At 41.2% G+C, this 15985-nt stretch overlaps 1 protein-coding gene across 16 annotated transcripts in view; it reads right to left on the bottom strand.

Moving 5' to 3' along the window:
• tanc2b (tetratricopeptide repeat, ankyrin repeat and coiled-coil containing 2b) overlaps positions 1 to 15985 on the bottom strand; it is a 136682-nt gene that overhangs the window by 16379 nt on the left and 104318 nt on the right. For 13 of the 16 annotated variants that reach the window (XM_034861431.1, XM_034861430.1, XM_034861425.1 and 10 more), the window contains 7 exons: positions 12231 to 12362; positions 6402 to 6440; positions 5023 to 5304; positions 4668 to 4792; positions 2781 to 3012; positions 1436 to 1605; positions 610 to 888 (listed from right to left, as the gene is read on the bottom strand). In XM_034861431.1, coding sequence (XP_034717322.1) covers positions 610 to 888; positions 1436 to 1605; positions 2781 to 3012; positions 4668 to 4792; positions 5023 to 5304; positions 6402 to 6440; positions 12231 to 12362 — 1259 coding nt within the window. The remainder of the gene's footprint in view (positions 1 to 609; positions 889 to 1435; positions 1606 to 2780; positions 3013 to 4667; positions 4793 to 5022; positions 5305 to 6401; positions 6441 to 12230; positions 12363 to 15985) is intronic. The other 3 variants (XM_034861428.1, XM_034861441.1, XM_034861429.1) reach the window with 1 other exon arrangement.

Below are 15985 nucleotides of genomic sequence, written 5' to 3'. Positions count from 1 at the left end.
TAGTGAGTTAGGCTGGGTGTTAGAATTGAGACCTGTTTTTTTTTAAGCTTGTTTGTTGATATTTTAGCATATTATTTTTTACTTTTTTGTATATACCCCACCCACAAAATGATGCTAAATTAGCCATCAGGAGTTCCTGTTTGCAGTGTACCATTTAATGTATAGGCAACCATCACTGGTTTACTTTAATAATGAAAAAAATTAAAACACGATGATTCTCAAACAAGTTCTGCGGTTAAAAGGAGCATCTTTTTTCCTGTGATTTTAAAGCCGATTTAGGGACACTTATTCTTATTTTTTATTTATTTATTTATTTATTTCGGGGCATTTTCGGGGCAGTAGAACACTAAGCTATTAAAATAATAATTGTTGGCAGGATTACATAAATCTTGTTTAAATTGTACATGTGACAGAGTGAATTCTTAGGATTAATCTGTGGATGGCTACCGTAGTGTCTACCTTACCTTTAGGCCAGTAAGCCTATCATTAATTTGTTTTCACTAATAGGCCGATTTATATCTGCTAATAATATGTTCACGTTAAGATGTTTTAATTTAGATTTCAGGTCTAAGCTAAACCTGTAAAAACAATCCCAAACTGACACTGTACCTTATAGCTGGAGCTTTTGAGCACAAGGTAGCCCTTCTCGATGAGGTCAAAGGTGAGCTTAAGGTACAGATAGGAGCCCTGGCTAAGGGTCTTGAGGTGGCCGCTGAGCTTGCCGAAGGTAGTGTTGTCCATCTTGCCGTTGAGCGAGATGTTGTTCTGGATCTCCGGGCTGCTGTGGATGCGGTGCAGGATGTAGCCCTGCAGGTCCTGGTCTATGGCGTCATTCTCCTCCAGGCTGTCCAGTGAGATGCGGTGGAACGGCAGAGCGTTGGTGATCTCCTGAACAGTCAGAATCAGGAAATTTGTTAAATTGGTGAGGACAAACTTATTAAGGATAAAATGATTTAAATACAGGTCACAAATTAAGTACAACATGCTATCAATAACTAGTCTTCATCTATGTCTTTCTCATGAAAGAAAGGTGAACGGAAAGGAGGCTAAGACAGCAGAGACACAAATGAAAAACTCAGATTTTAGAAACATTGTTTTTCATGTTCTTTGCATACTAGAGGGAAAATGAAAGGGTCAGAGTCAAAAAGGAGTTGCATTCAAAACAAGTTCAATATGATCAGTTAGCAGCCTCCAAGTGATTAAAAAATAACCCGCTGATAAATAATTAATTTAAAAACATTGTAGGTGGCAGTGATAACAATCATAGAATATTACAATAAAGAGATAGCTGCTGTTTAAGTCATTCCATGCTGAATATTAAATAGAACCACTTGAATCTGATTAAATATGAAACAGCAGAAGAGCAGATACAAACAGTTGGATTTATAATCTGTATAGTTAAAGACAAACCGCTAACCACCTGTCTGTCCTCTACCTGTAACGTGGTTCTGACTGTGACCACCAGTTTGAGCCAGGGAGGGAACTTGTTGATGGTTTTGGTGAGGAAGGACACGATGGTGTCTCCGTAGTCGGGCTTGTGAAACTCTGCCTCATTCAGACCGTCTATGAGGACGATGAGGTCCTCCTCAGAGTTGATCTTCCTCTCTGAAAAAGATTGAGTGCATGAAAACAAGATACTCTTTAACACATTTGCTTTTCCATCAGCCGTCTTAACAAAAGTCTCTGAAAGACTTAGAACCTCAAAGTAATATAATGTGGTCAAGTGCAATGCTGCAGCTGAATAGTAGCAATATGTTTTACTTATTTCTTTTTAATTAAATGTGACCTTGTATTTACTTATTACCTGCTACCACTGCACCAGCTATATTTATTGATCGACAGTTTCTATGTGTTGACTGGCATCTTCCCACCCCGGGGACAATTAAGTGTATTGTATTGTATCATATTTATATTTAGAAGATGGACAGTGATGAAAAACAATCTGAATCTTTAGCCTGAATGTTCAATGTTGGAAAGAGCAAATAAACAAAAGAAAAATCGAATTGACCAGAGCTTTCAGCCACATGTCATGGTCTTTCTCAGGAGTCGCTTATCTTCTCTTTGATGAAAGCTTTACACTTCTGGGAGAGCCACAAAGTCATATTTCACTTCATAATTTTGTTTTACCAGTGAAGCGGTGTGTGGTTTATTAAGTTAAGAGCTTTATGAAAATTTCACTTCCAGTGCTGAGATTAAAAACTTTGATGTTGATTATCTTGAGCAGGTTGTGCACTAGATACCTCTAATATCATGCACCCATTATTTCGAGTCAAAGAATGAATTGAATATTGAGGCTTGAAGAGGCATGAATTACAAATCGCCAAAAGCACTGTGTATGAATCATAGTCTATGGTTTGAATGTTATGCAAAATACTTAAACTATTACACATTCCAGTTTATTATGAAGAATGTAAAATACATCAGGTAAATGATTAAAAACGATTAAATACAGGGCTTACGTACTAAATATTTTTGCACGATTTCACACACAGGTTACCTCAGAAGAGATAATGTCAGCTTTTCCCTTTAAGCCCCAAATGGTGCACATTGCGTTTGAAAAGTCAGCTGTTGATATAAAGTCTAAGCTGCATAGCCATCATTTTAAAGTGCTCTTATTCTTTTTTTTACACATTACACGCGTTTGCTACATTCTATCTATTCCGTGGCTGCTCTAATCCGAGTTTTGGGAAATTTAAATCACTTTTAAGTATGAGGAATTTGAACAGATGCAATTAGTAACTGAACAGAGTTAACTCTATTTTTGACTACAAGTGTATCACCTTTGTAAAGTGCATCCAGGGGTTCTAGGACACCCCTCCTGAAGGAGGCCAGGGGGTCCTGGACGCAGGAGCGCAGACTCAGGATGCTCTGTAGGTGCGGCTCCCTCAGCATTTGCTCCCTGTAGGCAACGAGGTGTGGAGAGCGGCACAGCAGAGCCGCCACATTGTGCACAAACTCCGGCACCAAGCAGGTGTAGGCGTTATCTGCCTGGCAGTAGTGATACGCCACCACCTGGGGGCGACAGCGAGTTGGGAGAAGATTGCAGCCAAGTCAAATACAAAGTAAATGTAAACATGAGCAACCTTTGGGTATTGCAAAAACAGGAGATCAGTGTCAGGGAGCATGGAAGTCACATGACACACTTTTAGATATAACACTTGTTTCTGGGCTCAGACAGAGCACATTCAGTTTTCCCAGTGTCTACAGCTACAACTCATTTGTGATTGAGTCAACTTCATAGTGGATGATTGCATTATAATGAAACATAATACTTCTTGTTTCGCTGTATGGTTTTAGCTATTAATAATTCATTGCTTCCGGCTGCCTAGAGAGACGGATTCGGAGGTAGCTCATGCATGCTCATGTGTTTGATGACTGTGGCACAAAGGAGTCTAAACTGTCAGATTTCACAGTCATGTACTGGATACATGTTCATGATTAAATGAATAAATAGTCTTTGCATGGACATTTTAGTGGAGTTAGAGGATAGTGGAGGGCAGGTGAATTTTCTCGGAGGTTAGTCAACAAATCAGTAGAACCAGCTGTGACCAAGCGCTCCCGGGGTGTGAGAGATCACAAAGAGTTTGAATTTTCAGAGGTGGTGGCAGCGATCGGAGGGGCAGTGAAGAAAAAGGGATGAAAAAATGAAATGCAAATTTTCGGTCACAATGGGATAAAGGGCTTTAAAACAAAAGGGGTGACAAAGGGAGTAACCTTAATTATTAATGCACAGAGTTGACAAGATCTAATAGCTTGGCTGGGAAATTGGTTTCTGCAGGTATAAATATTTAATAAGGCTCCCTGGCAAAGTTGTTTTTTCTTTTTTAAACACATCTGCATAATGCATCAGGCTGGGACTGTGGATGCAGATGGCTAAGCAGCAGGGGACGGGGACGAGGTGCAACAGCAGACAGGGAGAGGAGCCGAGAAAAGAGCCGGATTCACAAATCATACAGGTGCACGTTGCAGGCAGGTTCAAGTTAATTACTAAGTAACAGGGTTTAAAAAAAAAAAAGAAGCATAACACTTCTAAAACTTCTCTTTTAAAATGATAAAAAAGGGTCTACCACCTCTGTTATCACTGAGCTTTTTAAATTATCATTAAAGATTGAGGCCTGAAGATGTTACGCTGAACCATAAACAATATGAAATGTACTATCATACTACACATGACCATTCTAGTGATCCGGCAACATTTCCTCTTAACAATCCTGTATGCAAATTTAATGAAGAAAAGATGAAAGGAAGAATTGACAAAACAGTTCTATGCAAATGAGACCCCTGACATATTATGTGGTCATTAAACATGCATTTTCTTTTCATTTCATACCGCTGTGAAAGGAAAAGTGGAAATAGTGGTTTAGAGAGGTGGAAATGTTCATATGTGGCTCAGGCTTGTGCACTCATCTTTTAATATTTTACAGCCATCAATTGAAAACTTGAAATTGCAAATTAAAATCACCACATGCACACACGTTTTTGGAGTAAATGTCAGAAAAAATAGATAGACTGGATTTGTAAAATAGGCCAATGGGAGGAGAAATCAAAAAGTATTCAAATATAAAGATCCACCAACAATCTTTTGGTAGTATTAGGTGCATTTTATCTGTAAATTAGAGACTAATATGTAATTCTTTGTGTGTACATGGTCAAGGTGTATCTGGTACCTGAGACGCCAGCCTCCTCATGGCTTCTTCCTGACGTCGCCTCATCTCAGGGGTCCCGGGACAGCTGCCTCCTCCCAGGGTGCCATGTGTGGGCTGGGGCTGAGTGAGAGGGGGCCCCTCTCCATCTGGACACAAGACAACAACAGAGTCAGGGACAGCTCTAACACGTGACACATTCATGCCATCTTTTCACACTGCCACTCTCAAAACAAATGATTAAGTGAGACTGTCCAACATTTTATAAAAATACTTAAATTCTACAGTGGAGTTCAAGAAAGAATTTTCCATCTTTACTGATAATTATAAAAGGAAGCAAAACAAATGAAATCGCATGTAGAAATAAGTTGATGCCTACGTTTGGGTGAGGCCTGAGGGCTGTCAGAGGCAATCTGTCTCATGCGGGTGCCGTGGCAGCTGAGCGCCACCAGACGAGAGATGATCGCTGTCTTGCCAAAGCCGATGTTGCCTACTACCGCCACGCCGCGGTTGGTGCTGGCGTTGGGGCTGTTGAGGTGGGCATCGATCTCCTGGAAGAGCCACTCGCGGCCCGTAAAGACAGAGTCCATGGTGATGCTCGGTACCTCAAATAGCAGAGGTTTGAGGGCGATGTCTTGAGGCCGATAGGGTGCAAAACGCACTAGGATCAGGAAAATTAAGAATAAAAGTTATAAGCCACATTAATGTGCAAAAATTAATGTTGTACAATCAAGAGTCTGCAGCAATGCTTCTGGAGACTGAATTATGCTTAGTTACGGGGCGTAAAAAGCCCCTTTACTCACATGCTAATAATACTCATGGGTGCATAGATACTGTATAGGATTAATATATATTAATACATATGTATGTAAACACACTTATATAGTCATTAACACATACCAAGTATTATCGTTTGATTGTATTGAATCCGCCACTGATTTAATCTTTTACACATCAACCTACAACTAAATAAGTGTGTTTTTGTAGATTTTAATATTAGAAATATAAAGGATAAACATTACATTCATGTAATTTAACTTTAAAGATCACTGAAAAAAGTTAATAACCTACTAGAAAGGGCTCCTAATCCTAGACTTTATATATACTGTTGTGTCGACAATTCAGATGTACTCCAGGATACTATCCTTTAATCCTTTGAACATATATGGACGGGCTGGGTGTGAAACGTGCTTGATAGCTTAAACTTTGGAATTAAAAAGTATTGACTATGTACTCACTATGAGCAAAATGAAGTAGGATTAACATACAGTAGTTATGTAATGGTGAGGGCAAGACGTTTTAGATAAGAACTCAATGGGAAACTCATTTTACAATCCAGATTGGTTTGCTTTAAGCTCAATTGGTTGCAACTGAAAAAAATTGCAAAAAAAGTTGATGAGTGGCTTCTTTAACAGCCACTGCCAACTTTTGATTTTACTCACTAGAGGGAGTTACTAAACTGCAGGGGTTGGGCATCTTTTTAGCAGAACATATGGACCATTAAAGACTAAAGATGGTAACATTAATCTGGTATGGACTTGTGAAGCGGTGTGATAAATTCAATGTCAAATTAAGTGTGCTGCTTCTGGGTGCCATCTCCTGGGTCCTATCTTTTAAGACTGATTTGAGCGTTGAGAATAAAAACATTCTTCCTCCTGTCATTTATTCAAATGTTGCTTTAGCACTAGTGAGCAAGCTTGGCGAATGTGAGTCAAACGTGCCTGCCTGATGCATCAAATCAAAATTAAAGTAACTTACGTGACTGCGATTGCCAGGCATGGGTGTTATTAGCGGAAGCTGAGACGAACAGCAAGCAAAAGACAGAGAGAGAAAGAAAGAGAGAGAGCGTGAAAGAGAGTAATGAGAGACAGTGAGGACAATGGGAATTGGCAGCAGTGTGTCAGAGCACAGGACAAGGTGTAGCTCAATGAAAAAAAAACAACAACAACAGGAGCAGCGATAGCATTAGCACATCATGATGTCAGGAATATGGGAAACCACCAGACCGGGGTCGATTACTAATTGAAATCCTTTGGATTTGTATGAGCGTATTCCTCCACTAGTCTGGAGGGAAGGTTGGGGAAGGTTCGCACTTTTGGGAGAATTTAATTGGTTCCATTGCGCCGAGCAAGATCCATCAATGCCCATAAAAAATAATTGAATATAGTTCAACCAGTATTTCGACCCCTCCAACCTCAGCTCCACAGACTACTGTGTGTGATATCACAGGCTGCTAAAGGTAGCATAACATAAAGTAATCAACCTCCGTACAAGAAAAATCCCAAATTTGGAGTGGTTACACAAAGCCTCAGATAAACTGTAAAATTGTATTTACACCTCAGTTTTTTACTTTACTGAGGTTCAATTTGACCAGTGAGGAAAAGCTGCTGGACAGATAACAGCCAGTGCAGTAGTTCTTTTTACACTCTTCAGTACACAGGTAATAAGCACACTGTAAGTCAGAGCTGTAGGATATATGTATCATACATTTGACTGGTCAGATAAGATGGTAAGAGCATGCAGAATTTGTGTGTGTCTGCAGATATTTTTTATACTGTGTGCAGGTACAGTCCTGCAAAATACATCAGCGGGCAGGGAAGGAGTGAGTGAGTGTTGCAATTGAGCTGTATGTCTTCTGTAAATGACTCCAGTGTGCTGAGTAGGAGCATGGCTACATAACAAGCTGATATTGCGCATAATGTATTCTTTTACTATACAGCACTCCAAAATACCAGGAATGCTAATTATAATCGCAAAGTAAGAAAAAAAAATGCATTGATCATGCTGAGGATATTCTTACTTATGCAATCAGCAATAAGTATGAACAGATATACCTGGAACTGGAACTGGGTGAAAAGCTGTCTGCTGAGTGCATGGCCAGCATTGCATTTTGCTGCACTAAGCTCTGTGCCAGCAGCAGCCCAATGTAATAAAAGACATTTCATCCATATTCCCCCGGTCAGATTATTTTAGTGATAACTCAAACAACACACCCACATAAACATTCACAGTCAGAGAGACAGAAAGAGGCAGCATACAGACTACTCTATTCTGTTTATAATTCACAAACTGATGTAATATTCTTCCAGTTGGATGTCATGCTGTCAAAGAAAAGACCTGATGCAACACTGGTGATAGTAAATGCAAAATACTGCATTTACAAACTCATCGGCCACTGAATTAAAAGGCTAAAAACTCACAGATACTCTGTTTTAAGTGGTGCTACTCCAATTATTTTGTGTGTGTGTGTGTGTGTGTGTGTGTGTGTGTGTGTGTGTGTGTGCGCGTGTGGGGGGGACGGGGGGACACGACTGAATGCAAAATGTAAAGCTCTTTCCGTCCTTGTGGAATTACTAAAAACACACCCTCGCACACCATACTCCAAATGGCAAAAACGATCCCACCACTTTGTACGCGCTAACTTGTGCAGCCCCCACTGCTCCACTGTGTCAGGTATTCCAGGAAAACATGGCAGCCATGTTGTGAAAGGGGGCTGAGGGAGTTGTTTCCAGGACATTGGAAGCAAATGTGTGTGTGAGGGATAGATGGATGGAAGTCAGTTGCTCATAATCCGGGTCATAACACTCCCCCTCAGGCGACGTTAAGCAAGGTATCACTCCAACCCCCTACCCCCCTCCTCTCCTCCCCACCACCAGCAGCCCTCCATGGCCAGACGGAGCGAGAGTCTCAGACGTTTTAATTATTCACCAGGTGAGGATGACTCACGGTGGCTGAACAGCCTTGAGAAGGAGGGAGAAGAGGAGGAGGAGGAGAAGGAGAGGAGGAGACGCTGGAAGATGGAGGAGGAGAGGAGAGTTGGCACAGAGGTGGTGGAAGAGAGGAACTGACGGGGAGGAGTAAGAGAAGCAGTTTAGATGATCTGTCTGCTTGTTGTGGAAGGTCTGGGTAATGTGGCGAAGGGTTCTCTCAGGTCACGTTTTCTTATGGCTGACGTGGGAGTTAGAGGATGAGTTAGATCGCTGTCTGGTTTTTCAGACATACAGTTAAAATTCTAGCCAGCAGTGGATGGAGAGCTTGAGTACAGCTAGGATTTGTAACAACATTTTAGATACAATCTTTTTTTTTTAACAGAAATGATGTACTGTGCACAGTAGGCTTAGAGCAACATTGTAAACCTGGATGTGCTTATGGATAATGTATTTCGTCAGAAAGTGTGTTCTGATCTTCCTTATGGCTGCACACTGTCATTTAACACGTACTGTTTCCTTGCTGGCACACTATATACTGACTTGCAGCCAAGCTACAAGAGCATATTATGTCAATATGTCGCACATGCAAAGCCCTCAAAATAACCTCCAGACAGACATTCATATCACATCTTATTGATCAGATTACAGAGAACAGATTAAAGCAGTGGTGTCAAACAATAGGAATAACAGTGGATAGAGGCTATAGAAAATCATCTGAAACTGAAGCTGTATTGAAAAGATGATGTGGTGTCATCAAATCTAGACTAGTTGTTCCGCTTGGATAGCAATAGGGAAATCCTTTAGTCTGTTTGCTGTAAATAAATGTTCACTATAAACAACAATATGTAAAATAAATGTTTTTAACAAAGAACATTTTTACCTTTAACAGGTAGGCACTGCAGTTTTCCACAAACATGAGTAAACTGTGCATTTGTTGGGGACTGTTTTGTGCGGTGAGTATTTACTTCAACAGTTTGTTGCATTTGGGATTGACTTAATATAAACTACTGTACAATGCCCAGGTTCATCGACCGCTATGGTACAGAGGAATCATCTATATACAGCTTTGGATAGACGGACAATGTTCGTTAGTAGATCAATTCACTTTTGCTTTTGGTGTTTTCATTTGACAACGAATAAAATATCACAGGCTATATCCTGGAAATGTCTAATCAATTACAGTGCTAGCAAGAATTTCCAAGACAAACTATTTAAGATGCATCCTCAGCGAAGACCCTCTAAAGTTAAAAATATTTGTATCAACCAAAAGCTCCAACCATTAGCAAACACAAGCCTGTTGTGTGTATGCCACCAGAGGTAGAAAGACAGCAAGGCAGGGAGGGGGGACAGCGAGTGTAAGAGAGTAAGTAAGATAAATTAAAGATAAACGAGGGAGAGAATGTGTGCAGTTTACAGTTTTGCGAGTGAGTTTGCGGTGAATAGATAAGGTGGGTGGTAAATCTCAGAGGTAGGCAGGCAGGAGCACAAGAAGGTCCATTACAGTCTGAATCACTCTCTTTAAAAAAGCAGCACAGCTCGGGCCCCCGATGGCCGGCATCAAAAGAAGCTTCGGCGAAAAAAAAAAAAAAACACAACCGGAGAGAGAGCTGCATCTGTCAGCTGGTTACTACTTCACCAATACATAATCAGCACTCGTCTTATCCACTAGTTCCTCTGTAACTCTGCATCCAGCGGTCTCTAAAGCAAAACAACCAACAAGCTTCTCTGTGACGTTCTCTGTGTTACAGTATGTTGAAATATTTGTGAGATTATGTGCTTTCTGAGGCATTAGGCTACTAATGGCATTTCTCCACTGCATGGTACCTCCTTAACTCTACTCGCCTTTTCTGGTTTTTCCATTACGAAAAAAAGTCCCTGGTACATGCTAACAGGTACTTTTTTAGTACCACCTCAGTCGAGGTACCAAGCGAGCTGAGGCGATACCAAAAGGTAACGTGAACACCTGCAGACTGCTGATTGCCTCTAGCTTCTTTTGAAACTAACTTGTCTTCTTACTGTGGCAACAGCCACATGCCGAGAATCAAAAGCAACACACTTTTGACGTTTTGTGTGTGTTGCGTTAGGTCACAGCGGTTTCTTGCTATGATGACCAGCCATGGTCCCCTAATGCATGAGGCGGTACAAATCTGCAAGGGAAAAAAGGAGGACAAGGAACCGTGGCCGAGTTGAGTCGAGCCAAGTCAAGCAAGTACCCTTAATATAATAATGTAATACTGGAGGAAAGCTCCGCAGTACGAAATGGAAAGGGTTCAGCCTCCAGAACATGAATGTACTCCAAAGTACTCCAATTTCACAGTTAGATATTTATGTAGAAGTTTTGATTTTGGTGGCATCAGTAGAAAAAATGTCACGGGAAGTGCCATCATCATAATGTCGACATCTCAACACTATATATCTTGTTCTAGACTAAAGTGTAAGACAGGCACTGCCCCTTTTAGCCTTGCCACAAATACATTAATGTGTCTGACAATTTTTAATGCAATCACACAACCAATCAAATAGCCAAACTTGTCCTTCATTCAGTGATTCCCTACCTTTAGCCCTAACTCTCTATTACCTTGAAAAATGTCAGAAATAAGGGCTTTTGGAATTCGTCCTCATATGACCTGCAGGAACGACCCTGTTCTTCAAGTCATTTGGCTCCACGTCGCAGTGCACTAGGGAGGCTCTGACACTGATCCGGGGAGGCAGAACGCATGTTAGGACGCAGTTGGTTGGCTTGTAAACACACTTGGCTGCCCTGAGAGGAGGACGGTTGCAAGAAGTGGCTCTGGCAGTAACAGTGACGCTTTGGGAGGAATAAGCTCTTCCCTTTCCTCGTCTTTTCTCTCTTTTTCTGTGTCCATCTCTTTATCTCTCTCCCTTTCTTTCTCTTTCTTTCCAAAACTCTTTCACTCTGCATTTGTCTGCAGCTAGCTTCCCTCGGGCAGGGGAATCACATCGCAGCTCAGCCAAGCACACTCTCAACTAAGTGGGGTCTTAACAGGTGGTTAAAACACACGGGGATGCATATTTGTGTTCGCTTGGATGGCAGAGGGCTGCCATTACGGTGCTCATTACTGGCTAAGTGACTGAGAAAGAAGGGCAAGGGGACACCCAATGTTGTGACACAAGACCATTTGACCATTTGGTAAGGAGGCTAAGGACATTTGCTCGATCACGGAGGAGCTTGCTGTGTGCTAGACTTTAACAGTGTGCAGTGAAGCACATACTGACTATGAATGTTGAACACAGACACATTTCAGCTTTTTGTTGACATAACCTGACAAAATGCTCTTTTTGCACTCTCCCCTAGTCTCTCTCACTTCTCTTGGCTCAGACAGGCAAACACACAGACACCAGATCACCACCAACAGCACGGCAGCATCACTGGTCTGATATAGGAGCATAGCTACGTATATGCAAAATGCAAATCCACGATTACTAACTTTTCATTTGACTTAAAATAACTTGTTCATCATGCATCTTGGTCTTGCAATGCTCATCAGCTTTAAATTTGTTGTTCAAGGAAGAAAAAGACAATAGTGTTAGCTTCTGCACTGTGTCTGATGTAAAGCAAATGGATAATCGCAACCCAACCTGAAACACAACCGCATTATTCAATTAGAGTAAATGATGGTTGAATGCTTTGACTTCAAGCTTTTTACCTGGGAAATGGTCATACTGCAGTGTGTATGTCCACAGACAGCTTTGGCATCTGCTTTTACAGATGCCAAACATAGTTTTGTTTGCAGCAAATTTATTTTCTGTGTATTTCAATTTTTAAAATATAAACCGGGGGTGTCAGAAGAACAGCTTTCATGTAGACATGAGGGGTACGGAGGCTCTGTGTTTGTGTGTGCGCTGTCTTGCTCACCTCTCAGGTCCTGCCCGGAGCGACCCGGCCCGCAGGTGGTGCTCTGTCTGGGCATGCGCAGCGAGGTGCGTAATGGAGTGTGTCTCTGCTCATCCAGGTATGCCAGGTCCTCCAGGTGGGCTGAACTAGTAGCTGTTGTTGTGTGTGTGATAGAAAGAGTGGGATATATCAAAGAAAGAGAAGGAAAAAAAAATACTATTGTCAGCATATTTATTACACACACACACACAAAAGAAGGGGGCACTGGTTCGTGCCAGTGTCTTAAGGCAGTTGTCAGGCTCCCACACTCATTCTAGCTTACTCATACAGGAAAGAGCAAGCCAGCCCTACATGGTTCTGTCCTAAACTCCCTCCTCTCAGTGACTGTCACGCAGCACTGAGGCAGATGCCACCCGGCCCCTCTCAGGATTAATTAGCTCAGCAGACAAATGTCTTATTCATGGAGTGAGTGCCGTCTGATGCTGGCTGCTGATTGTTCACACCATGCAGTGTCTTCAGGGCCAACACTCGGAACCAGTAAATGTTAAGTGAGATTAGCCGCCGCCAGTGTGAGAAAGCAACGGACTTGATTCTCCGTCACACCAGAACCCCAGTTCGAGGTGAGGGAAGTGAAAGACAAGAAACTGAAAAACAAAATCCAGGAGAGATTAAGGGACTAAGGTTGATGGATGCCAGAAGGAGGAGACACCATCATAGTAGTTTGTTTGGCCTTTTAAATTAAGCCAACTAGTGCCCTGACAGGATATTTGGGTAGAATTAACTCTACTAATGCAGAGATAATGGAAAAGATGGTGATAGATAGAGAACAGGATATTAGAGAAAAAACAAACTAGTAGTTTGGGCTTTTAAAAAACTAAAACAATCAGAGTTACAATTTTCTGGAAACCTTTGAGCCTGCGTTTTTCTTAAATTTTATTTAAGTAATTCAAGTTTTTTTTCAACTTCGGTTTGATTTTCATGACGTTTATATCAGTTATGAAAACATTGTACTTGCTGAGGTCATTTCTACGAGGAACATCGCGACAAAAAAGTTCAATGGGGAAAGATAACAAGTGCACCCTGAAATGTTGGTAAGAATCCCTCACAGAACAGGAAACCAGGAAGTTGGTCTGTAAACTAACAGTCTGGATAATTATTTTATCATTTGCCATCGTTTTCTCTCCAAAATAAAATTGTCTGCTTGTGTTTCTTGCCCGATCTGACTGATTTTCCCAGATATTAGTATTTAACTTGGTGAGTACAATGTTATGGCCGACAGAATTAATGGACAAAGCTTCAAAAATAACATCTAATAACCTCTAAGTTATGATAAACCAAATGTATCCTCAGTTTTTCTCTGAAACTATACCTGAAATACTCTGAGGTCCTTATATCCCAAGTGAAATTCACGAAGTTGAGGGGGGGGGTAAGTGTAAATTGCAACGCTTCTTCTCAATTATATCTTTGGTTTCTCCCTCCAGTCACTCCAAAATGAAGGCACAGTAATCCCTCCAACTGGCACCACCTCTCACTGGTGTAAAACTCACCAGCCCCTCAACACTGAGCCTGTCCTGTGTGTGCGTGTGTGTGTGTGTGAACCTAAAAATGAGCATGCCTTTCCCAAAATGGAGGGAAAATGGCAGCTGAGCATGCTGGAGGCTTGGCCCTGATGGGAATGTGGCTGCTGGTCATTCAACTGGAGTAAAAGTGGAAACAGCGGAGGAATTAATCTGCTAACTAAGGAAGAATTACTCAGGACTTCAAGGCTCGAAAGGCTCTGTTTTACCCCCCTCTCTTTCAACTTGAATGTAAGGAATTGGTGAATTCATCACCTTTATCTGCAATGCAGCAGGGGATCACATTCACAGTCCCTGTGCCAATGCGCTACAACTGAATACATAGTAAAAAAAATTGAGGAAAGAAAAACAGTATGGAAGAGGGAGAGTAAGAAAAAGAAAGTGGGAAAAAGTCTAACAGTGCAGCAGAGAGCTCTTTGGGCAATGGCAGACACATCAGACACTTCCTGTTTGAAAAAGTGACTGATAGCATAAACACATGCACACATGTACGTACACGCACACGTGAATGCGCGCAAACGCACATGCACAAACACACACATACAAACACAGAAAAGCTGGGCAGCCGTCCAGAGCCAGTCACAGTATCAGCCTTGGAGACGACTAGTCATCTCAGATATGAGGTGGCTGCTGGTGCTCTTAACGCCTCACCATTCTCCTCTGCCCAAGTGATGCTTAGATACAATAAATAATTGAGGTTCTGGTACTTAAACAATAATATTTCCGGGTATTACACAGAGTATATAAGCAGAGGTGGAATAATCAGGGAAAAAAGGAAATCAATGACACTTGTCCGCCCCCCAAATTGAAAAATGTTATCTCTCGGCTGAGCTGTTATCTTAATTTAGTGAATTTAGAAACTATTGAGTTCACTGAATCACAGTGTCTTTTATTCCTCTTTAGTCTTTGCATGAGTTGGGATCCCACAATCCCCAGGCAATTATGTAAGCTGGTGTGTATACCGGTACATTCAAGGAGTCAGTTCATCCACATTGCATTAAAAACAAAACACCTCCCTTCTTGTTGTTTGGTGTGAGGAGATTGTGAGATTTGACCCTTTACATCAATACTTTAGAGGTGACATGGAACAACTCTGTGAGAAATCTTCGACGTTCTCTGGGGACACTACTGTTAGGCGACGTTACATTAACCCCCCAGCCTGTCATATAAATAGAGCAGTTAACAGGTGTTCCAGGGTGTGTGTCAGGATTCAAATGCATTTTTTGACTTTTGCAATTTGTGTTCAAGCTAAAAGTAACTCTTTGCAGTGAGGGTCTAGCAAAAGATGCTACATAGTTGCCTTATGGGAAACGTAGGATCTAGCATTTTGGAGCTTGACCCATTTTCTACAAGTCAGAATGTCTCTGCTGCATCTGTATTCATTTTTTGTTATTTTAGATTTATTTAACCAGGAAAAGACTTACTGACATTAAAAATCTCTTTTTCAAGAGTGTCCTGGGTCACAACTAGAAAGTACAATACAGACCCACTGTAGTACCTCATTAAAGCTGGGGCAGACAGTTTGTTTGTGTCATAAAGAAAAAAATCTCTAATAACGACTTGTAATTAATATATAAATCAAGTTCATAAAAAAAAAAAATCAATGAACAATCAAGTGGCCTGAAACCAGATATCTAAACTGCCTCATGGTTTTTATGGTGGCAAAGCAACCCATAAAAAGGAAGACAGACTTCTCAAAACGAGTCTAAAACAAAGTCTGACAATAAACCAAATAAAATGTGTCCAAGATGGAAAGGAAATGTTGCTAATAGTTCAGACTTCTGTTAACCGTTCTCATAAAATTGGCACTATATTACAGCACCTGGGTCACAATCATGATGGACAGGTTGCTGTATTAAGGGAGGGGTGGAGGGCGGAGAGGGGAGACCTGCAGGAGGAGGGCTGTATTTTCAAATTCTGGATTTTTTCCCCAGAAAACTGCTTGCCTGAGATTTAATTGCCATTTTTAGGGATATTATTAATGAGGAATTACTCATGCCTTAATATTTGTTTTCAAGTCTTCCCTGATCGAAAACTTAAAAAACAAATAAAATTCCTGATGGTTCTGTAACTAAAAATTCTGATCAACTTTGCTCCTCTCAAAACGAGCACCAGAGAAAAGGAACACTCTGTCTTGGTTACTCCGTCCTCCATATCCATCCTAAGCTCTACCAACGCACTGCCTTCATTAGGTAATAG

The sequence above is a fragment of the Etheostoma cragini genome, chromosome 21, assembly GCF_013103735.1.
Source record: "Etheostoma cragini isolate CJK2018 chromosome 21, CSU_Ecrag_1.0, whole genome shotgun sequence".
Classification (NCBI taxonomy): Eukaryota; Metazoa; Chordata; class Actinopteri; order Perciformes; family Percidae; genus Etheostoma; species Etheostoma cragini.
Note: the sequence above shows the minus strand (reverse complement) of the source record. Positions and strands in the feature narration are given on the sequence as shown.